This window comes from Aotus nancymaae, unplaced genomic scaffold (assembly GCF_030222135.1).
Source record: "Aotus nancymaae isolate 86718 unplaced genomic scaffold, 86718_ANA_hifiasm-v0.15.2.pri h1tg000064l_1, whole genome shotgun sequence".
NCBI classification, from domain to species: Eukaryota; Metazoa; Chordata; class Mammalia; order Primates; family Aotidae; genus Aotus; species Aotus nancymaae.
The window spans coordinates 14,573,141-14,601,096 of NW_026988479.1; the positions used below are offsets into that span (position 1 = coordinate 14,573,141).

General features: G+C 41.7%; 1 protein-coding gene across 1 annotated transcript in view; it reads left to right on the forward strand.

Annotated features, from left to right (window-relative positions):
* UBE2D2 (ubiquitin conjugating enzyme E2 D2) overlaps positions 1-27,956 on the forward strand; it is a 69,903-nt gene that overhangs the window by 37,362 nt on the left and 4,585 nt on the right. Inside the window, exons 2-6 of the mRNA XM_012472905.3 lie at positions 4,342-4,405; positions 19,029-19,060; positions 19,140-19,217; positions 19,301-19,406; positions 26,608-26,701. Of these exons, the coding sequence (XP_012328328.1) occupies positions 4,342-4,405; positions 19,029-19,060; positions 19,140-19,217; positions 19,301-19,406; positions 26,608-26,701 (374 nt within the window). The remainder of the gene's footprint in view (positions 1-4,341; positions 4,406-19,028; positions 19,061-19,139; positions 19,218-19,300; positions 19,407-26,607; positions 26,702-27,956) is intronic.

Sequence of the window (27,956 nt, forward strand, 5' to 3'; positions counted from 1 at the left end):
ACTGTGTTGCCAGGCTGGTCTTGAATTCCTGACCTCAGGTAATCTGCCTGGCTCAGTCTCCCAGAGTGCCGGGATTATAGGCATCAGCCACAGCACCCAGTCATGATAACAGTTTTTTTTTTTTTTTTTTTTTGAGATGGAGACTCGCTCTGTCTCTGTTGCCCAGGCTAGAGTGCTGTGGCGTGATCCTCAGCTCACTGCAACCTCCTGGGTTCAAGCGATTCTCCTGCCTCATCCTCCCAAGTAGCTGAGACTTCAGGCGCATGCCACCATGCCAACTATTTTTTTGTATTTTTAGTAGAGACGGGGTTTCACCATGTTAGCCAGGATGGTCTCAATCTCCTGACCTCGTGATCTGCCTGCCTTGGCCTCCCAAAGTGCTGGGATTACAGGCATGAGTCACCATGCCCAGCCCATGATGACAATTTTTAACAGCTATTTTAATCCAAATTGATAGGGTAATTCTTGCACAGACCCACTTGGTTAAAAAAAAGAGAAAAAGAAAATTTTAAAGGGTAATTTATTTTTCAAATAGGCAGTATAAACACTTGGATAAAATTCAAAAGGTGTAAAAGGAATATATATAATTCCCATTCTTACCCCTAAGCTTTCCTTCCCAAAGGCAATTTATTAACTAGTTTCATGTGTATGCTTTAGAGATTTTTTTTTTTTTTGAGACGGAGTTTCACTCTTGTTACCCAGGCTAGAGTGCAATGGCGCGATCTCGGCTCACTGCAACCTCCGCGTTCAAGCAATTCTCCTGCCTCAGCCTCCCGAGTAGCTGGGACAACCTCAGGTTCAAGCAATTCTCCTGCCTCAGCCTCCCGAGTAGCTGGGACTACAGGCGCGCGCCACCATGCCCAGCTAATTTTTTTATTTTTAGTAGAGACGGGGTTTCACCATGTTGACCAGGATGGTCTCGATCTCTTGACCTCGTGATCCAGCCGCCTCAGTCTCCCAAAGTGCTGGGATTATAGGCGTGAGCCACCACGCCCGGCCTGCTTTAGAGATATTTAATGCACATGTAAAGATGGATAGTTACATGCTTTTGTTTTTTGTGACAGAGTCTTGCTCTGTCACCTAGGCTGGAGTGCAGTGGCACAATCTCAGCTCACTGCAGCTTCCACCTCCCAGGTTTAAGTGATTCTCCTGCCTCAGCCACCCGAGTAGCTGGGATTTCAGGTGTACCACCATGCCTGGCTTATTTTTGTATTTTTCGTAGAGATGGGGTTTCACCATGTTGGTCAGGCCGGTCTCGAACTCCTGACCTTGTGATCTGCCCGCCTTGGTCTCCCAAAGTGATAGAATTACGGGCGTGGGCCACCACGCCCAGCCCAAATGTACATGTAAGAATAAAAAATTGGACAGGCACTGTGGCTCACACCTGTAATTCCAGCACTTTGGGAGGGTGAGGCGGAAGGATCACTTGAGTCCAGGAGTTAGAGACCAGCCTGGGCAACATAGTGAGACCCTGTCTCTACATTAAAAAGATAATAATAAACAACTTTGAGATACATGCAGTCAAATTAAGTGTACAATTTTAGTTTTGACACATACACATATAGTTGTAACCTCTACCAAAATAATGATTTTAAACATTTCTACGACTCCTCAGATTTTCTTCATGTCTGTTTATAGTCATTCCTTCTTCCAACTCTCTCTAGCCACTGGAACCATGGATCTGCTTTCTGTCACTACTGTTTTGCCTGTTCTAGAACGTCATATAAATGGAATCATACATCATGTAGCCTTATGTCTGGCTTCTTTCACTTAGCAGTATGCTTTTGAGATTCAGCTGTATCAATGCCTTCAGCCAAGGAAGTGTTGAATTAGTGTGTTAAATGTCTGTTAGGCTAAGTTTGGCTTAGGGTTTTAAAGTTAGTTACACTTGCTCATGAAATGGACTGATGGATCTTGTATTCTGCTTAGATAAATCTTAACTCTTGAGTTAAAAACCTTGATGTAATTCAGCATGGAACAAAGTAACTCAGTTTGAAAGGAGCAAAAGATTAAGGCTAAATCAAAGTAAAATTCCACTTAATGAACATGGCAGGACTTCAGAATTGTTCAATTCAATGGTTAAATTGTTAAATTCAAATTATATTTTAATAACCTGTTGCTACAGCAGGGTGTTAAATAAAGCCAGGTGTTCTTAGTTATACCGACCTGTGCTGTCAGTAATATTTGAGAATGCGAACTACACAGTAGGCTATTTTTTTTCCTTGAGATGGGCAGGATATCTCTGTTTTGGAGACACAGAATTCAAAAATTGAGATATTTTGAGTAAGTTAACCATTTTCTCAATCCAGAGCCTTCTTTTTTTCAAACTTTAGTTTTGTACTCCAAGCATATAGACAGGACGAAAAAACATAATTGGTATAATGAAATGCCTAGTTGAACACCTTAACTCTGAGATGGGGACTTACAGTAAATATTTGTGCTGCAAATCAAAAAATAAATAATATTTGTAATATGAAATCACACCTTTATAGCATTTAATAAGAGTCTGATTTTTGCACTTAAAAAATCTTAGACTTTTTTTACTGTTGTAGTTTTAAAATATAATCGAAAACTAGTTCTTCTTGAGAACTTGTTTTTGTCTCAAAAACCAAGCTGAGGGGAAATGGAATATAGTATGATTTCCTGCCTTGTGATTTTTCAGATTATCCCCACCCAATAACAAGTCTCAAGTTTCTGGGTTTTTATGTTTAAAAAGCTGAGAAGCTGATAACTGGTTGTAAAGCATTACTACAGGTAGACCAGTCTCTGACTACAAGATTTTTTTTTTTTTTCACCGAGACGGTATCTTGCTTTGTTGCCCAGGCTGGAGTGCGGTGGCATCATCTTGGCTCACTGCAACCTCTCTTTCGCAGGTTCAAGTGATTCTGCCTCAGCCTCCCAAGTAGCTGGGATTACAAGGTGTGTGCCACCACGCCCTGCTAATTTTTTTTTTTTTTTTTTAACCAAGAAATACATGAGGCAGGATGATGCCATTTGGGTTAAAATTAGCAAGAAAGCACACATATATGTGTGGCCATATGTGGTTAAACTGAAAGCTCTACACCAAGACATTAATAAGAACTAACCTTTGGTGATGGGTTGTGGGTGACTTTGGTATTTTCCTTTTTGCTTGACTGCATGTTATGAGCCATGGTAAATTACTGTGTATTGCTTTAAAGGGTTTTTTTGTTTTTGTTTTTTTTAAGACAGAGTCTCACTCTGTCTCCCAGGCTGGAGTGCAGTGGCACCATCTTGGCTTACTGCAACCTCTGCCTCCTGGGTTCAAGCAATTCTCCTGCCTCAGCCTCCCGAGTAGCTGGGACTACAGGCATGCCCAGCTAATTTTTGTCTTTTTTATTTTTTTATTTTAAAAAGAAAATAAAAGCCGGGCACAGTGGCTCACACCTGTAATCCTAGCACTTTGGGAGACTGAGGTGGGTGGATCACCTGAGGTCAGGAGTTCAAGACCAGCCTGGCCAACATGGTGAAACACCATCTTAAAAAAAAAGAAAAAAAGTAATTAGCCGGGTGTGGTGGCTCATGCCTGTAATCCCAGCACTTTGGGAGGCTGAGGCAGGTAGATCACAAGGTCAAGAGATCGAGACCATCCTGGTCAACATGGTGAAACCCCCGTCTCTACTAAAAATACAAAAAATTAGCTGGGCATGGTGGCACATGCCTGTAATCCCAGCTTCTCAGGAGGCTGAGGCAGGAGAACTGCCTGAACCCAGGAGGCGGAGGTTGCGGTGAGCCGAGATCGTGCCATTGCACTCCAGCCTGAGTAACGAGCGAAACTCTGTCTTAAAAAAAAAAAAAAGAAAAGAAAATTTTTTTTTTTTTCTAAAGATGGGATTTCACCATGATGGCCAGGCTGGTCTTGAACTCCTGACCTCAGGTGATCCACCCACCTTGGCCTCCCAAAATGCTAGGATTACAGGCGTAAGCCACAGCGGCCAGTAATTTTTGCCTTTTTTAATAGAGACAGGCTTGTTGGCAGGTGGGTCTCGAACTCCTGACCTCAAGTTATCTGCCTGCCTCAGCCTCCCAAAGTGCTGGGATTACAGGTGTTAGCCACTGTGCCTGGCCCATAATGCATGTTTTACCTTCCTTAATTTATTTGCTAAGCTCTGAACAAAGCAAAAATGATCCACTTTAAACATTGCATTGAAAAATCCAAAATACCTTAAAGATTCACCAGTCTACTCATCTCTGACTCTGAAGGAATGCTTTTAAAAGAGTTTCACCAGCAAGACAGAGAATATTGGCAACAATATAAACTTTAGTAATGGATAAAAGGTACATTTATGTTGAATATATTTATTTTCTTTCTTTTTTCTGAAGGAATTGAATGACCTGGCCCGTGACCCTCCAGCACAGTGTTCAGCAGGTCCTGTTGGAGATGATAGTAAGTATTTAAAAGGAATAATGCAGTAATAGCATAGCAGTGGTTATTTTGTGTGAAGAAACAATTACGCTATAGGGAAGAGGCAGTGTTTAACCTTTAGTGGCCCATAAAGGGAGCAACTCTATGTTCATCACATTTTCATCTGTGTTGTTCATTACATTTTGAATCTTCTGCCAGTTATTGGCTGTATAGTTGTTCTGGTCCCCTCCTACCTGACCTTCATCCTTTCTGGGTATTTTCCTGGAGTGAAATATTTGAGCTTTTACCTACAACTAGCTATTATTCTTGAGTAAGATAATACTAAGGATGATGGTATGTGTGTCTGCGTCTGACTTTCTACTGGCTTATACTTGCAAAAATAGGTTTTTATTTTTTATTATTTTTTGAGACAGAGTCTCGCTCTGTCACCCAGGCTGGAGTGCAGTGGCGTGATCTCAGCTTACTGCAGCCTCTGCCTCCTGGGTTCAAGTGATTCTCGTGCCTCAGCCTCTCAAGAAACTGGGATTACAGGTGCATGCCACCACGCCTGACTAATTTTTGTATTTTTAGTAGGGTTGGGGTTTCGCCATGTTGGCCAAACTGGTCTCAAACTCCTGGCCTCAAGCTATCTGCCCACCTTGGCCTCCCAAAGTGCTGGGATTATAGGCATGAACCACTGCACCCAGCCAAAAGCAGGTGTTTATTTTTAATGTTCAATTTATCTGCTTAATTGTGTCTAAAATAATTTATGAGAGGATCTTAATACATACATTGGTTGATAATTTCCTCTGTGTTCCACTTTGTTTCAACATAGTTTTTTCCCATATAGTGTCTTTTAACTTTTTTTTTTGTTTGAGATGGAGTTTTCGCTCTTGTTGCCCAGGCTGGAGTGCAGTGGCTCGATCTCAGCTCACTGCAACCTCCGCCTCCTGGGTTCAAGTGATTTGCCTGCCTCAGCCTCCTGAGTAGCTGGTATTACCTGCATGTGCACCACGCCTGGCTAATTTTTTTTTTTTTTTTTTTTTTTTTTGTATTTTTAGTAGAGATGAGTTTCACCATATTAGCCAGGCTGGTCTCAAACAAACTCCTGATCTCCTGATCTGCCCTCCTCAACCTCCCAAAGTGCTGGGATTACAGGCATGAGCCACTGCGCCTGGCCCTTTTAAGTTTTTTTTAAAGAGGTTATATTTGAATGAGACTGTGCTGTGTAATGTAAAACTAATGCACAAAAAACCTGTAACACTTGGTTGGGTGTGATGGCTCATGCCTGCAATCCCAGCAGTTTGGGTGGCCAAGGGAGGTGGAACAGTTGAGACCAGGAGTTCAAGACCAGCTTGGCCAACATGGTGAAACCCTGTCTCTACAAAAAATATACAAAAATTAGCTGGGCATGATGGCACATGCTGGTAGTTCCAGCTACTTGGAAGACTGAGGTGGGAGGATCACTTGAGTCTGGGAAGCAGAGGATGCAGTGAGCTAGAATCGTGCCACTGCACTCCAGCCTGGGTGACAGAGCAAAACACTGTCTCAAAACAAAAACGGGGCTGGGCGCAGTGGCTCACGCCTGTAATCCCAGCACTTTGGGAGGCCAAGGTGGGTCGATAATGAGGTCAGGAGTTCAAGACCAGCCTGACCAAGATGGTGAAACCCCTTCTCAACTAAAAATACAAAAAAAGTTAGTCGCGCATGGTAGCAGGCACGTGTAATCCCAGCTACTCAGGAGGCTGAGGCAGAAAATTGCTTGAACCCAGGAGGCTGAGGTTGCAGTGAGCCGAGATTCAGCCACTTCACTACAGCCTGGGTAACAGAGTGAGACGTTGTCTCAAAAACAAAAACAAAAACAAAAAAATTTGTAACATTTAACAAATAATATTTTAAAGTAAGCATACTTATAAACATTTGTGTAAGAAAAGTATGTAGATTAAGACCAAGATGAGTACATGGTTAAATTAGCTTATGTTTCAAATTGTTTTCGTTTTTGTTTTGTTTCGTTTTCTGAGACAGAGTCTCACTCTGTCACCCAGGCCGGAGTGCAGTGGCGGGATCTCGGCTCACTGCAACCTCTGCCTCCAGTCTTTAAGCAATTCTTGTGCCTCTCCTTCCAATTAGCTGGGATTACCAGCACCTACCACCATGCCTGGCTAATTTTTGTAGTATTAATAGAGATAGGGTTTCACCATCTTGGCCAGGCTGGTCTTGAACTCCTGACCTCAGGTGATCCACCTGCCTTGGTCTCCCAGAGTTCTGGGATTATAGGCATGAGCTACCACACCCAGCCTCAAATTATTTTTCCTGATTTTTCTTTTTTTTGCTTTGAGATGGAGTCTCACTCTGTCACCCAGGGTAGAGTGTAGTGGCGCAATCTCAGCTCACTACCTCTGCCTCCTGGATTCAAGCAATTCTTCTGCCTCAGTCTCCTGAGTACCTGGCACTACAGGTGTGTGCCGCAACACCCAGGTAATTTTTTGTATTTTTAGTAGAGATGGTGTTTCACCATGTCAGCCAGGATGGTCTCGATCTCCTGATCTTGTGATCCACCCACCTCGGCCTTCCAAAGATTACAGGTGTTCGCCACCACGCCCTGCCATATTTTTTCCTGATTTTTCTTAATAATGTTTTGTCTGGGCTAGGCCTGTAATCTCAGTGCTTTGGGAGGCAGAGGCAGGCAGATCAGTGGAGCCCAGGAGTGTGAGACCAGCCTGGTCAACATGGTGAAACCCTATCTCTACAAAAAGATACAAAAATTAGCCTGACATGGTGGTGCATGCCTGTAGTCCCAGCTACTTGGGAATTTGAGGTGCGAGGATCACTTGAGTCCAGAAAGTTGAGACTTCAGTGAGCCGAGATTGTGCCACTGCACTCCAACCTGGGGAACGGGAGCAAGATTCCCATCTCAAAAAAAAAGAAAGAAAAAAAGAATGTGTCTGGTCTACTAAATCCTGAAGAATCAAAGCAAGGCCCTTTTACAAGGATTACTTTACAAATAAATAAGTATCATAAGTTATGAGTCTAAGTACATGTCATGAAAAATCTCATTCACATTTTTATATTCTAACTTACCTAGCGTGAGTAACGATAGTATTTGGTGCCAAACAGGGCAGGCTAAATAAATACTTAAACCATACAAAATGATTTAGTAAGTACTCTTATATACATTGTCTCATGTAAGCCTTACAACAACTCATTTAGGGGAGTAGAGTAGAAGTTTTAAACTGTTTTAGAAGAGAGTCCCATGAGAAGCTCATGGAGATTCTCCAAGTGTACTCATTCTCAGGTTTTTTGATTCTATTTTGTCATTCCACTGTATCATATGGGCCACTACATCAGTGTACTCTTTCTGTTAAGTTGGAAAAATGCTTTTGTTTTAGGTAAATCCTCAAAGTTAAATTAAAAATGGCTGAAAATCTTTTTTTTTTTTTTTTTTTTTTTTTTTCTTGAGACGGAGTTTTGCTCTTGTTACCCAGGCTGGAGTGCAATGGTGCGATCTCGGCTCACCGCAACTTTCGCCTCCTGGGTTCAGGCAATTCTCCTGCCTCAGCCTCCTGAGTAGCTGGGATTACAGGCACGCACCACCATGCCCAGCTAATTTTTGTATTTTTAGTAGAGACGGGGTTTCACCATGTTAACCAAGATAGTCTCGATCTCTTGACCTCGTGATCCACCCGCCTCGGCCTCCCAAAGTGCTGAGATTACAGGCATGAGCCACCGCACCCGGCATCTTTTTTAAAAAAAAAAAATGGGGTTTCACCATTTTGGTCAGGCTGGTCTTGAACTCCCAACCTCAGGTGATCCGCCCGCCTTGGCCTCCAAAGTGCTTGGATTACAGGTGTGAGCCACCACGCCCGGCCTGAAAATCTTAAATTAAAAGTGGTTGGAGTCGGGATTGATTTCATTTTTGAAGTTTTCCTTAACATGCTAAAGTAATTTTTCTTTGCTTTGTTTCTGCCATAGTTAGCACTATTACATTTCTTTCTCAGACTCAAAAATTGTTTCCTTTGGAGAGTTAAATAAAACTCTACCACAGCCAATTGGCAGTAGCTCATGCCTGTAATCCTAGCACTTTGGGAGGCCAGGAGTTCAAGACTAGCCTGTTCAACATGGTGAAACCCCGCTCCACTAAAAATATAAAAATTAGTTGGGCGTAGTGGCATCTGTCTATAATCCCAGTTGCCTGGTAGGCTGAGGCAGGACAATCACTATGGGAGGTGGAGATTGTAGTGAGCTGAGATCACGCCACTGCACTCTTGCCTGGGTGATAGAGCAAGACTCTGTCTCCCAAAAAAAAAAAAAAGTTGGGCACAGTGGCTCACGCCTGTAATCCCAGCACTTTGGGAGGCCGAGGCAGGCGGATCACGAGGTAAGAGATCGAGACCATCCTGGCCAACTTGGTTAAACCCCATCTCTACTAAAAATATAAAAATTAGCTGGGCGTGGTGGCGTATGTCAGTAGTCCTAGCTACTCAGGAGACAGGCAGGAAAATTGAACCTGGGAGGCAGAGGTTGCAGTGAACTGAGATCACTGCACACTCCAGCCTGGTGATAGAGCAACACTCCATCTCAAAAAAAAAAAAAAAAAACTCCTGCAACTCAATATAAAAATAAATAACCCAATTTAAAAATGGTCAGAGGATTCGAATAGACATTTCTCTAGCAAAGATGGTCAGTTAAGGATGAAAAGATGCCTAACATCCTTTGTCATCAGGGAAATACAAATCAAAACTACAGTGAAGAAGAGCCAGGCACGGTGGCTTCATGCCTGTAATCTCAGCTACTAGGGAGACTGAGACTGGAGGATCACTTGAGGCTAGGAGTTTTAGGCCAGATTGGGCAATAAAGCAAGACCCCCATCTTTAAAACTACAAATTAGCTGGGACTGATACCTCATGCCTGTAGTCCCAGCTACTCACAAAGCTGAGGTAGGAGAAAGACTTGAGCCCAGATGTTTGAGGCTGCAATGAGCCATGATTGGGCCTCTATACTCTTGCTTATATAACAGATTGAGACCCAGTGTCTTAAAAAAAAAAAAGTTTTGATCAGGTCTTTCTGATGAACCCCACAGAAGAGTGTACAAAGTATAACTGGATAGCTAAATATACTTTCCTTGTCTTATTTTTGTTATAAGGAGTCTGAATTTAATCTTAAGAGAATGAAGAGAGAAGCTGTTGGCCTTTTGAAACTTTTGAGCTCCTTTTGACTATCCTGGTACCCGAATCCCTCAGTACCACATGTTATTGATATTTAGTGTAAAAATAAAGTGGAGACTTGTGCTTTGTTTTAAAACATCCAGATTTTAATGTTGATATTTAGTATAAAAATAAATTAGAGATCTGTGCTTTATTTTAAAACCTCCAAATTTTAATGTACCAGTTAATTTTTTTTCACTTTGCTGCAAAGATCTGGTAAGCAGGAAGAAATGTACTTCCTGAAAGAAGTAAGCTGAAGATTTAGTGGCTATATAATCTGTTTCCTTCTCTATTCTCTTTCCTTCCCTCCTTCTCCCCTCCGTCTCTCCCTCCCCTCTCTCTCTTCTTTCTCTCCTTTGGTCTTCTTTCAAGACAGGGTCTCACTTTGTTGCCCAGGCTAGAGTGCAGTGGTGCAATTACAGCTCACCAAAGCCTCAAACTCCTGGGTTCAAGGGAACCTCCCACCTCAACCTCCTGAGTAGCTGGAACTATGGGCACATGTCCCTACACTCCTGGCTAATTAAAAAAAAAAATTGTAGCAATAGGGTCTCACCATGTTGCCTAGGCTGGTCTTGAACTTCTGGGCTCAAGTGATCCTCCTGCCTCTGCCTCCCAAAGACCTGTGATTACAGACGTTGAGCCTCTGTACCCAGCTTTCTTTTGTTTTGAACACTTGGTAAATGTGACTCTCTTGAGATCTATGTATTCAAGTGTAGGTCTCTGGAGATTCAGTCTGATATTATTAAATATTCTCACTGTCCCTTTTTTTTTTTTTTTTTTTTTTTTTCGGAGATGAAGTCTCACTCTGTGGCCCAGGCCGGAGTGCAATGGCACAATCTCCGGTCACTGCAATCTCTCCCTCCTGGATTCAAGTGATTCTTCTGCCTCCGCCTCCTGAATAGCTGAGATTACAGGCATGCACCACCACGCTCGGCTGATATTTTGTAGTTTTAGTAGAGTTGGGGTTTCACTATGTTGGCCAGGCTGGTCTCGAACTCCTAACCTCAGGTGATCTACCCACCTTCCCCTCCCAAAGTGCTAGGATGACAGGCGTGAGCCACCATTCCTGCCTGTCCCTTTTAACCTCATGGCTTCATGCACAATAGTAAAGAGTAATCATTCATCTGTGAATTTCACATTTAAACTCTCATAAAACGTTGTGTAACTTTCAGTTTGTGTAATTTGGTTTGATAGTATTAAACCAACATGGTGGTGGGAACTTGTTTTTGTTTTTTGCTATCAAAACTGTCTTTTGGTCAATTTTGATCAATCCTAAGATGGATCATTAAATGAAATATTTTTAAAATAGATGTTTATGTAAAATGTAGCAATATTTTATGCTATAGGCCAGTATTTCATTCAATAACTATTTCTGGGGTCCTTTCTACTTGAACCTCTAGTAATTCTTGAGCTATTTCTTCCTTTTTTTTTTTTTTTTTGAGATGGAGTCTTGCTTTGTCGCCCAGGCTGGAGTGCAGTGGCGTGAACTCAGCTCACTGCAGCCTTTACCTCCCAGTTCAAGCAATTCCTCTGACTCAACCTTCTGAATAGCTGGGACTACTTATGTGCACCACCATGCCTGGCTAATTTTTTGTATTTTAGTAGAGATGGAGTTTCATTGTGTTAGGATGGTCTCAATCTCCTGACCTTGTGATCTGCCCGCCTCAGCCTCCCAAAGTGCTGGGATTACAGGTGTGAGCCACTGCGCTGGTCATACTTGAGCTGTTTCTAAAAACATTGTAATGTGAGGCAGGTTTGGTACTCTCTCACTACCTTCTTATCTCATTTATGCTTCTACCTATAAGACCTAGCAGTCTAGAAAGGCTTCCAGAGAGTAACCTAAATCAGTGGTTCCAGTAGGTATCTTCATATTTAACCAGTGTGACAAAATTCTCAAGATTTAAATGGTAGGTCTTTAAATGCTTTCATTAATTAAACTCATCTTAATGGGTCTTAGTTTCGCTTTCTCTGCCTTTTTATTGGTACTGTAGATTCTAGATCATTTATGAGAGACATAAAAATTATTTGTCTTGGTTGCTACGTTAGTAATTTTCTTCTTCCTTTTTCTTCCCACTCCTATTTTAAAGACTTAGCCCTGTGTATGTATTTTTGCTTATTTTTTTTGATGGTGGAATTTGACCTTTGTAACAGTGAAGACAAATTAATAAGTATAGTGTTATTCAAATGTGAATAGGTTTTTATCCAGAGCTTAATCCCAATGGATTACATATGTTTAGTCCTATTGGCATGTTAAACAGATATGATCGCCAAGGCGGGTGGATCACAAGGTCAAGAGATGGAGACCATCCTGGTCAACATGGTAAAACCCCGTCTCTACTAAAAATACAAAAAATTAGCTGGGCGTGGTGGCACGTGCCTGTAATCCCAGCTCTACTCAGGAGGCTGAGGCAGGAGAATTGCCTGAACCCAGGAGGCGGAGGTTGTGGTGAGCCGAGATCGCGCCATTGCACTCCAGCCTGGGTAACAAGAGCGAAACTCCGTCTCAAATAAAAAAAAAAAAAAAACAGATATGATCTATGAACTATATGGATATGGATTACAGATGAAATCATCTATGATGTTGAGTGTAAGAGTTCACAATAATGTAAGACTCTTCAGCCTTTTAGAATGGCTCATGACTATAATCCCAGCACTTTGGGAGGCCTAGGCAGGATTGCTTGAGGCCAGGAGTTCAAGACCAGCTTGGGGCAACATAGCAAGACCCTATCTCTGGGAAAATAAAAATTAAGGCCGGGCATGGTGGCCCACGCCTGTAATCCCAGCACTTTGGGAGGCCGAGCCCAGTGAATCACGGGTTCAGGAGATCAAGACCATCCTGGCTAACACAGTGAAACGCCGTTCCTAATAATATAAAAAATTAGCTGGGCATGGTGGCATGTGCCTATAGTCCCAGCCACTCTGGAGGCTGAGGCAGGAGAATTGCTTGAACCTGGGAGGCAGATAGCAGTGAGCCAAGATTACACCACTGCACTCCAGCCTGGTGACAGAGCGAAATCCCATCTCAAAAAAAGAAAAAATGAAATTTAAAAAAATTAGTAGGACATGGTGACATTTGCCTGTAGTCCCAGCTACTCAGGTGGCTGAGGTGGGAGGATCACTTGAGCCCAGGAGTTTGAGGCTTCAGTGAGCCAAGGTTGTACCACTGTACCTCCAGTCTGGGCAATAGAGTGAGACAATGTCTCTTTTAAAAATTTTTTTTGGGCCAGGCGCGGTGGTTCACGCCTGTAATCCCAGCACTTTGGGAGGCTGAGGCGGGTGGATCACGAGGTCAAGAGATCAAGACCATCCTGGTCAACATGGTGAAACCCCGTCTCTACTAAAAATACAAAAAATTAGCTGGGCACGGTAGCGCGTGCCTGTAATCCCAGCTACTCAGGAGGCTGAGGCAGGAGAATTGCCTGAACCCAGGAGGCGGAGGTTGCGGTGAGCCAAGATCGCACCATTGCACTCCAGCCTGGGTAACAAGAGCAAACTCCGTCTCAAAAAAAAAAAAAAGGAGGGAGATCCAAGATGGCTGATGATTAGCAGCTCGGGCATGTACCTCCCAGTGAAAGCGCAAAGAACGAGAGGACGCCACACTTTCAGACGAATATTAGTTGCTCACGGACCAGGAGATTCCCAGTGGAGGAGCTCCACGGGTCGCTAGGGCGACTCTTGTGGCCGGTGTGGCGGTTTTGCTGGTGCCTTAGCACGCCAGTTCTTGGTGCAGAGTCCGGAGATTCCCGGGCAGAAAAGCACCATCAATCTTAACACCGCTGTTTTGGCCGGCTCAGTGGATTGCTCAGATTTCGGTGCAGGGAATCAACAAGTTGGACGTCAGAGACCCAGTTAGAAAGTCGGTAATTATAAAGACGACAGACGGACAAATATATAATGAAGGGAAGAAACCAGCGTAAAAAGGTAGAGAATACTCAAAATCAGAATGCCTCTCCCTCTACAGGGGATTGCAATTCCTCATCAATAACGGAACAAGGCTTAATAGATTACACGTGTGTTCCAGTAACAGAAGCAGGTTTCAAAACGTGGGTGATAAGAAACTTCTGTGAATTAAAAGAACTTGTTCTAACCCAATGCAAAGAAACTAAGAACCTTGAAAAAAGGTTTGACGAAATGTTAAAGAGAATGGACAATTTAGAGAAAAATATAAGTGAATTGATGAAGCTGAAAAACAACACGAGAACTTCGCGAAGCATGCACAAGTTTAAACAGTCGAATTGATCAAGCAGAAGGAAGGATATCAGAAGTCGAGGACCAGCTCAGTGAAATGAAACGAGAAGACAAGAATGCAGAAAAAAGGATGAAAAGGAATGAGCAAAGTCTCCAGGAAATATGGGACTTTGTGAAAAGACCTAATTTACGTTTGATAGGTGTACCTGAATGTGATGAAGAGAATGAATCCAAGTTGGAAAATACTCTTCAGGATATCATTCAGGAAAATTTTCCCAACCTGGCAAGGCAGGGTAATATTCAACTCCAGGTAATACAGAGAACACCACAAAGATATTCTTCAAGAAGACCAACCCCAAGGCACATAATCGCCAGATTTATTAGGGTTGAAATGAAGGAGAAAATACTAAGGGCAGCCAGAGAGAAAGGTCAGGTTACCCATAAAGGGAAACCTATCAGACTTACAGCAGATCTCTCAGCAGAAACCCTACAAGCCAGAAAAGAGTGGGGACCAATATTTAACATCCTTAAAGAAAAGAACTTTCAACCCAGAATTTCCTGTCCAGCCAAACTAAGCTTTATGAGCAAAGGAAAAATTAAATCTTTTGCGAACAAACAAGTACTTAGAGAGTTCACCACCACCAGGCCTGCTTTACAAGAGCTTCTGAAAGAAGCACTATACATATAAAGGAACAACCAATATCAGCCTTTCCAAAAATATATCAAAAAGCAAAGAACTTTAACACAATAAAAAATTTACATCAACTAATGGGCAAAACAGCCAGCTAGCATCAAATGCCGGTATTAAACTTACATATATTTTAATTGGATAAAAAGCCAAAACCCATCGGTATGCTGCATCTGGGCCCATCTTACATGCAACAATACACAAAGACTCAGAGAGAAGGAGGAAGATGTACCAATCAAACAGAGAGTAAAAATAAACTAATAAACAAAAAGCAGGAGATGCAATTCTCGCCTCTGATAAAGTAGACTTTAAAGCAACAAAGATCAAAAGAGGCGAGGAATGACATTACATAATGGCAAAAGGATCAATGCAACAAGAAGAGCTAACGATTCTATAGATCAACGAGATAGAAAATTAACAAGGATATTCAGAACTTGAACTCAGACCCGGAACAAGTAAACTTAATAAACATTTATAGAACTCTCCACTTCAAATACACAAAACATACATTACCACCTCACACCTATTCCAAAGGTGACTATATAATTGGAAGTAAATCACTCCTCAGTAATCGTATAGCATTTCATAGGTTTAAATTAAATATTGGTTGGCTGTTTGTTTGTTATCTTCTTCACTTATTCCTTCCTGACTACATCATTAAGTATAATTATCAGTATAAAAGAGGTTTTCAATACCCATTACTAAATTGCATTCTAGCCTGGGCAAGAAAGCAATACTCCCATTCTCTCTCCCTCTTTCTTTTCCTTCTCCCTCCTCCCCATTCTCTCTTTCTCTTCCTTTTTCCTCCTTCCTATTCTCTCTCTCTCTCTTTCTCTTTAAAAAAAAAAAAAAAAAAATTTTGCCGGGCGCGGTGGCTCACGCTTGTAATCCCAGCACTGTGGGAGGCTGAGGTGGGTGGATCACGAGGTCAGGAGTTTGAGACCAGCCTGACCAATATGGTGAAACCCAATCTTTAAAAAAAAATTAAAAATAAATAAGAAAAATTCTTTTAAAAAAGGCCAGGCACAGTAGCTCACACCTGTAATCCCAGCTCTTTGGGAGACTGAAGCGGGTGGATCATGAGGTCAGGAGTTCAAGACAAGCCTGAGCAATAAGGTGAAACCCTGTCTCTACTAAAACTACAAAAAATAGCTGGGCGTGGTGGTACATGCCTGTAGTCTCAGCTACTCCAGAGGCTGAAGCAGGAGAATCACTTCATCCTGGGAGGCAGAGGTTGCAGTGAGCCAAGATTGCGCCTCTGCATTCTAGCCTGGGTGATAGATCGAGACTCTGTCTCAAAAAAAAAAAAATTTTTTTTTTTTTTTTACTTGATATAAAAAAAAATCCAGGAGGGTCTGGATACAGTGGCTCATGCTTGTTATCCTAGCACTTTTGGAGGCTGAGGTGAGGGGATCACTTGAGTATGGGAGTTCAAAATCAGCCTGGGCAACATGACAATATCCCACCTCTACAGAAAATAAAAAAATTAGCTGGGTGTGGTGGTGTGTGCCTGTAGTCTCAGCTACTTGGGTGGCTGAGACAGGGTCATTTGAGCCTGGGAGGTGGAGGTTGCAGTGAGCTGAGGTTGCACCATTAACTCCAGTCTGGGGGACAGGAGTGAAACCTTGTCTCTCTCTCTCTTTTTTTTTAAACTCTGTCTCTAAATAAATAAAAATAAAAATCCAGGAGAGCAGAGTACAATGCTGGCATTGTCCAGAAAAAACTTACAGGTGTGTTTATAATTGTTATAAAGGTGAACTGCTGAAACTTGTTCAGTGAAATATTTTGATTTGAATTAATACTTCAATTTTATATTAGAAATTCACACACAAGTTAAAATTAAAAAACTGCCAGTACCTGATTTCTGTTCCCTATTTTTCTACTCATAGTCTTATGCGTAGTTACCTTTTGACCCCATGGGGAAAAAAATATATCTAATATAGGGAGCTACAAATAACAGAAGAAAAATAACTTTTTTTAGACAATGACATGTTTCTTGATCTTAAGCACATTCTCCATGTAATGTCTTTTGGCATACTTGTTACATATTTGGCATGAGTAACACAAAAGCTGATGTCTTCATAAAGGCGCATCAGATAGGCTTCAGTTGCCTCCTGCAAAGCACCAATAGCTGGAAGTGTAGATTTGTTTTGAAGTCTGAGCAACTTCTTGCATCAGATGCTGGAAAGGAAGTTTGCTAATCAGTTCAGTGGCCTTCTCATGAGATGTATTTTCACAGAATACCACAGTACCAGACCTGTATCAATGAGGTGTCTTCACTCTTCCAGTAAAGGGTATACTATTGTGAGTGACTTCTATAGCCAGTTGCTTCCTGGGTGCTTTACCACTGGGTCAATTTGCTGGTAATCTGCCTTATACTAGTCATGATCTAGAGACCTCCTTACTTATCCCCCTTCTCAGCAAGCTAGAGGTAGCACAGGCATTAGAGATGAGGGCACCACTGTGGCAGGCAGTGGCTGAGGACACTTCAGTGTAGTGCTTTCTTATTATTATCTTACCTAAATCTTACAGCCTTGAGCAGGAATGCAGGTACAATTAATACTCTTCCATTATAATCACAAATTTAAATAACATAAAATAATTAAGTAGAAGAACAGGTCCTTTGACCAGTTGGTCATTCTTCAGTCTAATAGTGTTTTTAGCCTTGTTATTGGGGTTTGTTAATTCTAGTTATCAATGTTTTATTTACTCAGATTATATTTATAATTAAAAATAGAGTGAGACTTGTGTGTATGCACGCACGTGTGTGTGTGTCTTAGTCTCTTGTTTTTTATTTTTATTTTTTATTTTTTGTTTTGTTTTGTATTTTCTTGTTTTTAATTTTTTTTTTGGAAACAGGGTCTTGCTATGTTGCCTGGGCTGGACTTGAACTCCTGGGCAAACCGTCTTCCCACCTCAGCCTCCTGAGTAGCTGGGACTACAGGTGCCCACTTTTGTTTGTTTAAACAGCACGTAAGGGTCCTTTTATAGGACTTCTCTTGAAGATAACTCTCTCCAGTTTTAGTGGCCCAGAATGGCTTTCTCCTTGGCTTACTCAGTCTATTAAATGGTTGGCAGAAAATAATATAAGTGTTTCTAAGTACTAGTGAGGGATAATCTAAGGAAGGGAGCCTCAGCAATTCCTATCCTTTACCTTTAATTCCTAATCAACAAGGTGCTATTTTTGGGTTCAGGTCCCAGTGAGCAACAAACCAACCATAGGGATTAGTTTGATATTAAGGAGGCTGGAAAGAACTTTGGGACTTGAACTGACATCCTGGTGGACACGAGTTACCTGGTTTAGATTGTTTAAGTATAACTCCAGTGACAACTTCCCTTAGGTTGCTCAGATCATAGTATGAATATTAAGTGTGCTAAGTAGTAGCTTGCTTGTAAGTAAAAACTCTGGCTTTTGATCTCTCACGCTGTACTTAGTAGCATGAGAACATGGAACAAGCACCATTTTCTGCATTTGGAAGAGATTTATTTATTGAACAAGATTATAACTTACTGGAATTATCCCTAGAGCTTGTAATCAAGCTTGGGCTTTCAGCCTGTATTTTCTTTCTAAATTTTACTCCTTTTTTCTCTTTTTTCCTCTTTAACTTATCCTTTACGTTAGATGAGAGGATGTTTTTATTTCTTTAATGAGGGCCAGTAATCTACAGACCTACACAAGAGGTCTTAGAAATTTTTTCTCATTGTTAAAACCAGGCTTTCCTAATACAAGTATTATCTACCTTGACTTTACTGTTTTGCCCCCCTGTATAACAGCATTATAAAAGTAGTCATACCTGTAATCCCAGCACTTTAGGAGGCTGAGGTGGATAGATCATCTGAGGTCCAGAGTTCAAGACCTGGCCAAACGTGGCAAAACCCTGTCTCTACTAAAAATACAAAAATTAGCCAGGTGTGGTGGCACGCACCTGTAGTCCCAGTTACTTGGAAGGCTGAGGCAGGAGAATTGCTTGAACCCAGAAGGCAGAGGTTGCAGTGAGCTGAGATTGTGCCACCGCACTCCAGCCTGGGCAACAGAGTGAGACTCCGTCTCCAAAAAAAAAAAGTATATTATATGTAATTGTCTTGAGGAAATGATTTATCCTGTTAGGTAAAGAAATAACTGTTTAAAGGTAGAACTGTGAACCTTGTCAAGAAGTTTGTCTCCCTGAAAGTTTCAAGTTTCAAGAAGCTTTAGCCCAGATACTTTGTTTTTTGTTGTTGTTGTTAAGAGTCTCACTCTGTTGCTTAGGCTGGAGTGCAGTGGCACAATCATGGCTTATTGCTGCTTTCACTTCTCAGGCTCAAACAGTCCTCTCACCACAGCCTCTCAAAGTATTGGGATTACGGGCATGAGTCACCACACCTGGCTCCAAATATTTTTCATTGAGCACCTCATCAATGTTCTAGGTCATGCTAGTCATTTTCTTGTTTCTTTAGACTCTTGATTTAGGTTCCTCATCTTGCTAATACTCATGATCCTATTATTTATAAATGAATTTGGATTAGAAGGGGAGTGATATGTTACTATGGTATAGATACAATGTGGATATTGTTACATGGTGACCTTTTTCTTGTTATTTTTCAGTGTTCCATTGGCAAGCTACAATAATGGGGCCAGTAAGTATTCAGATTAATTTCAGAATAAACAATTTATGTAATTTACTCATTTTAATCCCACTTTTCTTGTCATCAACAGAATGACAGTCCCTATCAGGGTGGAGTATTTTTCTTGACAATTCATTTCCCAACAGATTACCCCTTCAAACCACCTAAGGTAATTGGAATGTGGCGGTTGTTTTTAATGTACTTTCTACAATACTAATAAATTAGTTCACAAAATTTCCTTTCTTTCTGTAGGTTGCATTTACAACAAGAATTTATCATCCAAATATTAATAGTAATGGCAGCATTTGTCTTGATATTCTGCGGTCACAGTGGTCTCCAGCACTAACTATTTCAAAAGGTAACAATGGGTATTTGATATCAAGATAAAGGATAAAGCAACAGTATCTTTTTGTCTTTTTTAAGTTATTTATTTTTGAAAAGATTACTCATGTTTCTTTGAAGAAGAGGTGGCAATTCTTCTTATTCTGAAATGGACTTTGAGAACTGGAAAAGAGTTAGATTTTTCAAGCAAAAGTATTCCTTGGTGTGGTGACTAGTTTGTCAGTTGTGCTACTCAAGCATAGTTAGAAGATGGACACTGGTATGAATGTTTTTGTTTTTGTTTCTTGAGATGGAGTATCGCTGTTGTCGCCCAGACTAGAGTGCAGTGGTGCGATCTCAGCTCACTTGCAACCTCCGCTTTCTGGGTTCAAGCAGTTCTCCTGCCTCAGCCTCCCAAGTAGCTGGGATTACAGGTGCCTGCCACTACGGCCAGCTAATTTTTATATTTTTAGTAGAGACAGGTTTTGTCATATTGGCCAGGCTGGTCTCGAACGCCTGACCTCATGATCTACCTGCCTCAGCCTCCCAAAGTGCTGGGATTACAGGTGTGAGCCACAGCGCCCAACCAAATAATCTAGAAATTTATTAGGGAAAACAAAAATGAATGTTTGTGGCTCATGCATGTAATCCCAGCACTTTGGGAGGCCAAGGTGGGTGGATCATTTGAGGTCAGGAATTCCAGACCATGGTCAACATGATGAAACCCTGTCTCTACTAAAAATACAAAATTAGCTAGACATGGTGGCACATGCCTGTAATTCCAGCTACTTGGGAGGCTGAGGCAGGAGAATCTCTTGAACCTGGGAGGCGGAGTTTGCAGTAAGCCAAAATTCATCACTGCACTCCAACCTGGGCGACAGAGTGAGACGTGAGACTCTGTCTCAAAAAAAAAAAAAAGAATATTTATCAGTTCTCAGCACTCTATTCTGAAAGGTGATAAAAGAAAAGAGCCCACAGGATGTACTTTTCTGAAAATGAAATCAATTGTTTAAGAGAAAAATCAAATATGGTAATGGGTTAATATGTTTAAAATATGAAGTACAAAAGTCAGGAAAAAATTCAGATCCGGATAGATGAATGGACACAGGGGAACCAAGGATTAAAGAAGTAAATGTTAAGTTTCCATTTTTCACCTTTTTAATTAACAAAGATCTTTTAAAAAGAAGATGAAATGCTAACGAGGTACATTGAAATGAACACTCATATACTTCAAGTAGAAGTATAGATTTGTAGAGCCCAGTCTGCCATTATGTATTTAGAGACTTAATCATCTATGCCCATTCACCCAATAATTCTAGTTTCATTTATTTATACTAAGAAAACAATCCCAAATGCTGAAAAAGCTTTGTATGCAAGTACATTTGTGACAGTGTGAATTAGTTCTGGAAATTAGAAATTACTTACAGTAGAGGAAGAAATAAATCGGTTCTAGCATATGCATTTAAAAAAGTATTGATCCTGGCCAGGGATGGTGGCCAATGCCTGTAATCCCAGCACTTTGTGAGGCTGAGGTGGCAGATCACTTAAGGCCAGGAGTTCGAGACCAGCTTGGCCAACATGGCAAAATCCTGTCTTTACTAAAAATACAAAAATTAGTCAAGTGTGATGACGTGCGCCTGTAGTCCCAGCAACTCGGTAGGCTGAGGCAGGAGAATCACTTGAACACAGGAGACAGAGGTTGCAGTGAGCCGAGATGGTACCACTGCACTCCAGCATGGGTGACAGAGGGAGACTCTCTCTCAAAAAAAAAGAATATTGATCCTTACAAATATTGTGAAAATAGGAAAATACTGTGTTTGAAAAAAGCAGAGAAGAGTTATATAGAACAAGAGTTATATAGAAAAGTATGTTAAGCGGCCAGAAATCGACAAGCAATGTTAATTTGGTATTTGTGTGGTGAAATGTGGTATGAAATTTTTGTTGTTGTTGTTGAGATGGAGTTTCATTCTTGTTGCTCAGGCCGGAGTGCAATGATGCAATCTCGGCTCACTGCAAACTTGGCCTCCCAGGTTCAAGTGATTCTCCTGCCTTAGCCTCCCAAGTAGCTAGAATTACAAGTGCCCACCTCCATGCCAAGCTAATTTTTTTATTTTTAGTAGAGACAGGGTTTCACCATGTTGGCCTGGCTGGTCTTGAACTCCTGATCTCAGGTGATCTGCCTGCCTGACCTCAGGTGATCCTCCCGCTTCGGCCTCCCAAAGTGCTGGGATTATAGGCCTGAGCCATCACGCCTGACCACAAATTAATTTTTTAAAGCAAACAAAACTGTGAGGCATTAATTTAAAATTTCTGGAATCCTAAGCAGAAATAAAAACAGAATGCCAGAGAACCACATTTTTTAAAGTTGTAATGAAATAGTTTTTTAGAGAAGTGTCTTCTTTTCTTTTCGTGGGCTCCCTTACAATTCAAGAGCTACTTGAGAACGTGTTTGTGGACCTGTTTTTGTAATTGCCTGGCCTGGTGAAGTTCCCATTGGTTGTACTTCCTTCACCCAGTAGCAATAGAGATATAAATCTAGTAATGGGACCAAGAGAAGTGGAATTATGCAAGAGGCGTGTATTTGGTGGGGTGGGGTGTTCGAGGCAAAAGATAGCTGAAATTATTGCCATATTTCTTTTTGTTTTTCCCCTTCTCTTGCTTAGCCTTGATTTTTTTTTCAGCTATTGTAAATGAGGGTTATTACAAGTTTGATTTGTTAGGTTCTCTCTAGCTGGATAGCTATCCTTTAAAATAATTGCAATGCCATTTTGTTGAATTTGATTGTATTAACTGTCTTAAGTTCAAGGTTTTTCTTTGTTGTTTTTTTATCCTTTTGAGACAGAGTCTCGCTGTCTTGCCCAGACTGGAGTGTAGTGGTGCGATCTTGGCTCACTGCAACCTCTGCCTCCCGGGTTCAAGCAATTCTCCTGCCTCAGCCTCTCCCAAGTAGCTGGGACTATAGGCGCATGCCACCATGCCCAGCTAATTTTTTGTATTTTTAGTAGAGACGAGGTTTCACTGTGTTAGCCAGGATGGTCTCAATCTCCTGACCTCGTGATCCACCCACCTGGGCCTCACAAAGGTTTAAGGTTTTAATGAGTCTCTTTTGTAAATGGAATGTATGTTCAAGTAGTTTTATGAAACACCTTAATCCTGTGTGATATTATTTCTTTAACGTATAGTCTGTCTTCAAGGACAGAAATTTTGACCCAGTATTCCCTCTACTTTGAAGATACGTGATGGGAACCTAAATATAAAAAAAACTTAAAGGTAGTAGATAAGTGTGCCATAAAGCCATTTGATTGTTTTTAGAGTGAATGTAACTGTGGGTTATAACACTAGTGAAAATGATTAATACTGGCCAGGCAACATGGCTCAGGCCTGTAATCCACTTTGGAAGGCCGAGGAGGGTGGATCACTTGAGGTCAGTTCAAGAACAGCCTGGCCAACATGGTGAAACCGCATTTCTACCAATAATACAGAAATTTGCTGGGCATGGTAGTGTGTGTCTGTAGTCCCAACTACTGAGGAGGCTGAGACACGAGAATCGTTTGAACCCAGGAGGCAGAGTTTGCAGTGAGCCAAGGTCATGCCACTGCACTCCAGCCTGGGCAACAGAGCAAGACTCTGTCCCCCACCCCACCCCCAAAAAAAGCAATACTGATGAAGAATATATATAGGTAAAAGTTCAGTGAAGAGACTATACAGGTTATGGAAGTAAGAGTTATTCTCTTTACAGAAGAGGAAGGTATAGTATGTGTATCAGTCCATTCTTGCACTGCTATAAAGAAATACCTGAGACTGGATAATTTATAAGGAAAAGAGATTTAATTGGCTCACAGTGTCAGGGGCTATCCAGGAAGTATGGCGGCATCTGCTTCTGAGGAGGCCTCAGGGAGCTTTTACTCAAGGCAGAAGAAAGAGTTAGAGCCACCTGTCTCACATGGCAGGAGCAGGACCAAGAGAGAGATAGGAGGAGGTACCACACACTATTAAACAACCAGATCTAGGCCGGGTGCGTGGCTCACACCTGTAATCCCAGCACTTTGGAAGGCTGAGGCAGGTGGATCACGAGGTCAGGAGTTCGAAACCAGCCTGACCAACATGATGAAACAACCTCTCTATTTAGAAAACAAACAAACAAACAAAGCCAGATCTCATGAGAACTCTTATTACAAGAACAGCACCAAAGGGATGGTGCTAAAGCATTCATGCAGGATCCACCCCCATGATCCAGTCTCCTCCTCCCAGGTGCCACCTCCAACATTGAGGATTACAGTTGAACATGAGATTTGTGTGGGGACACAGATCCAAACCATATCAGTATATTACAAACCAAAATGAATTTTTCATGAATTCAAGAAGCTAAGAACCTAAGAATCTTTTCACAAGGTCCAAATAGCCAGTACCCCACTTTTCTTCCCTGGCAAGAAAGAAAAGCTCTTTCTTTAAAATGTACCCTTTAAAGTTGACTTATTAGAATAACAAGAAGAATGAGTTAAAGTAACATTCAAAAATTTCTAACTCTTTGTTGTCATTTCCAGGAAATACATGAAATTTTTCCTAATTGGTGTTAGAATGTTCTGTGCTTGAAGAGGGCTTCAGGTGATGACACCTGACAATGGGAAAATGTTTTTGAAATGCCAGCTGCCAGAATTGTGCGCAACAGGAATGAAGAGTCAGAAAACATCTTTCCCGATTTAAAAACAAAAAAAACAAAACTTTTCATATACTCTCTTTTTTTTTTTTTTTTGAGTTAGAGTCTCGCTCTGTTGCCCAGGCTGGAGTATAGTGGTGCGATCTCGGCTCACTACAACCTCTGCCTCCTGGGTTCAAGCAGTTCTTCCTGCTTTAGCCTCCCAAGTAGCTGGAATTACAGATGCCCACTACCACGCCCAGCTAATTTTTTTGTTTTGTTTGTTTTTTGAAGTGGAATCTCACTCTGTCACCAGGCTGGAGTGCAGTGACACAATCTCAGCTCACTGCAACCTCTGCCTCCTGGGTTCAAGTGGTTCTCTTGCCTTAGCCTCCTGAGAAGCTGGGATTACAGGCATGCACTACCATGCCCAGCTAATTTTTGTATTTTTAGCAGAGATGGGGTTTCACCATCTTGGTCAGGATGGTCTTGATCTCTTGACCTCGTCATCCACCTACCTCAGCCCCTCAGAGTGCTGGGATTATAGGCATGTGCCACCATGCCTGGCCAATTTTTTGTATTTTTAGTAGAGACAGGATTTTGGCATGTTGCCCAGGCTGGTCTCGAACTCCTGACCTCAGGTGATCTGCCTGCCTTGGCCTCCCAAAGTGCTGGGATTACAAGGGTGAGCCACTGCGCCTGACCCATATACTCTTAAGGCAAGGAAATAGCATTTTTGTTACCAAACTGAATGATAAAGGGCATGTGAACTTTTTCTTTACTTCTCAGAAGCCCTTGATCTCTATAGGATAGATTTGTTAGGAAAATGAATGAATTTTTTCCCTGCTGAATTTATGTGTTGGGAGGAAAGTGGGCTCAGAGTTATTATCTCTTTGTTACAGAACGTTAGAGAAAAGTAAGATAGCTTGAGCTCTATTAGCATTAGTATAGAGGATTTAAATTTATTTCATTGTGTCCGAGGCTACTGAACTTAATGTAATCAGTGACCTTATGCCCCACTTTGCATTCAGTAAGGAATGCATAAGTTAATGATAGATACAGCCAGGTGTGGTAGTTCACACCTGTAATCCCAGCACTTCCAAGAGGCTGAGGCGAGTGGATCACTTGAGCCTAGGAGATCAAGACTAGCCTGGCCAACATGGCAAAACCCAGTCTCTACAAGAAAAAAAAAATTAGCTGGACATGGTGATGCTTACCTTTAGTCTCACCTGGAGAGTGAGGTGAGAAGATGACTTTTTGCCTGTAATCCCAGGTACTTGGAAGGCTGAGGCATGAGAATCGCTTGAACCCAGGAGGCAGAGGTTGGAACCCAGGAGGCAGAGGTTGCAGTGAGCCAAGATCATGTCACTGCACTCCAGCCTGGGCGACAGAGTGAGACCCCGTCTCTAAGTAAATAAATAATAAATAAATAAATACTTTAAAACATAAGTTAATGACAGATTTGAACAAAGGAAATTACACTATTGAGATTTGTCTGCTACATCCCAGGTTGCCACCGAGGAAATGGCTTAGATGAGATTCTTAATCGTCACTGAAGAGAATTTGAGACATTCATAGAAGTATGTTGTATTCTCTGTAATGAGCGTATGGCCATCCCCGTTTGGGGGCAAGTGTTTGCATTTATGTTCTTGATTTAAATGAAATTGTTTTCAACTGAAAATGAAACAAAACAATTATCTGAATGTGATGCCCGCCACTGGAAAACAGTGATTGTTGGATTTTATGGTTGTCATTTTTGCTAAGAATATTCAGTAGTGTGACTGTCTTTTTTTTTGAGACAGGATCTCACTCTCTCACCCAGGTTGGAGTACAGTGGTGCAAACACAGCTCAATGCAGCCTTGACCTCCTGGGTGTAAGTGATCCTCCCACCTCAGCCTCCTAAGCAGCTGGGACCACAGGAGTGTGCCACCACATCTGGCTTTTTTTTACTTATTTATTTTTTGTAGAGACAGAATCTCACTGTGTTGCCTAGGATGATCTCAGACCCCTGGCCTGAAGCAGTTCTTCTGCCAAGGCCTCCCAAAGTGCTAGGATCACAGGAGTGAGCCATTGCACTTGGCCTATCTTTGGAATTTTGAAAGCCATTTATTCTTGAAAACTGGTTTCTAAAAATTGTACTTTATGGGATCTGAAAAATGTTCTTGGTCTAGGATTTAGACCAAGTTCTAATTCTATTCTAATTACTAGTCAGGGACATTGAACAGGTTACTGCACCTGTCTGGGCCAGCTCCCTTGTGTTCAGGCATACAGACAGTCATATCAACTTGTCTTACATCATGGGATTATTGTGAAACTTTGCACAAAGGGGCTTATATTCATATCTGGGAGACCAAGGTGCCATGTAACATTAATTTTCTGCTATTTGTTTGCATTTTTACTTTTTAAAGACCTAACCTGAAGTCTATTTAAGCTTCTTAAAATCTCTGTTGATTACTGTCAATATAAAGTTAAGTAAAACTTAGAAAGCTGCTAGGCATTACAGTATAAATTCTTGAATTTTCTCATGTTTTGGCGTCTCGTGTGTCTCTCAGCCCTTTGCTTTTATCCTCTACTAATTTATACAAATTGTTTTCATTCTAGTACTCTTGTCCATCTGTTCTCTGTTGTGTGATCCCAATCCAGATGATCCTTTAGTGCCTGAGATTGCTCGGATCTACAAAACAGATAGAGAAAAGTAAGTATGGCCTTAAGATGGAAAGTTATCTGTGGTGGGATGGAGATGTTTGTCACAAATCTTTCTTGTTTAAGGGCTGAATATGGGCTAGATACTTAAAATGAAGTCCTAATATATTTATATTCCTAATATAAAGAGGAATATATGCATTGAGTATCATTATAAGTAGACAATGCTGGCCAGGCGCGGTGGCTCACTCCTGTAATCCCAGCATTTTGGGAGGCCGAGGCAGGTGGATCACAAGGTCAGGAGATCAAGACTATCCTGGCCAACATGGTGAAACCCTGTCTCTACTAAAGATACAAAAAAATTAGCTGGGCATGGTGACACACGCCTGTAGTCCCAGCTACTCGAGAGGTAGAGGCAGGAGAATTGCTTGAACCCAAGAGGCAGAAATTGCAGTGAGCTGAGATCATGCCACTGCACTATGGCCTGGGCAACAGTGCGAGACTCTGTCTCAAAATAATAAATAAATAAGTAGGTGATGCCAGTCTTATCCCTGATTATTTCATAAGATTCCTCTTGTCTACAAAAAACTTTTTTTTTTTTTAATTGTTATTTTTTTTAGAGACAAGGTTTCACCTTGTTAGCCAGGATGGTCTCAATCTCCTGACCTTGTGATCTACCTACCTCAGCCTCCCAAAGTGCTGGAATTACAGGCATGAGCCACTGTGCCCAGCCCTAAAAAACTTTTTTTTTTTTTTTTTTTTTTTGAGACAGAGTTTCGCTCTTGTTACCCAGGCTGGAGTGCAATGGCGCGATCTCGGCTCACCACAACCTCCACCTCCTGGGTTCAGGCAGTTCTCCTGCCTCAGTCTCCTGAGTAGCTGGGATTACAGGCACGCGCCACCATGCCCAGCTAATTTTTTGTATTTTTAGTAGAGATGGGGTTTCACCATGTTGACCAGGATGGTCTCGATCTCTTGACCTCGTGATCCACCCGCCTCGGCCTCCCAAGTGCTGGGATTACAGGCGTGAGCCACCGCACCCAGAAAAAAATTTTCTTTTTTTCTGAGACAGGGTCTCACTCTGCCACCCAGGCTGGAGGGCTATGGTGTGATCTCGGCTCATTGCAACCTCGGCCTCCTGGGTTCGAGCAATTCTTGTGCCTCAGTCTTCTGCGTAGCTGGTATTACAGGCACAGGCCATCATGCCAGGCTCTTTTTTTTTTTTTAATTTTAATAGAGATAGGGTTTCAACATGTTGGCTAGGCTGGTTTCGAACTTCTGACCTCAAATGATCTGCCCACTTAGGC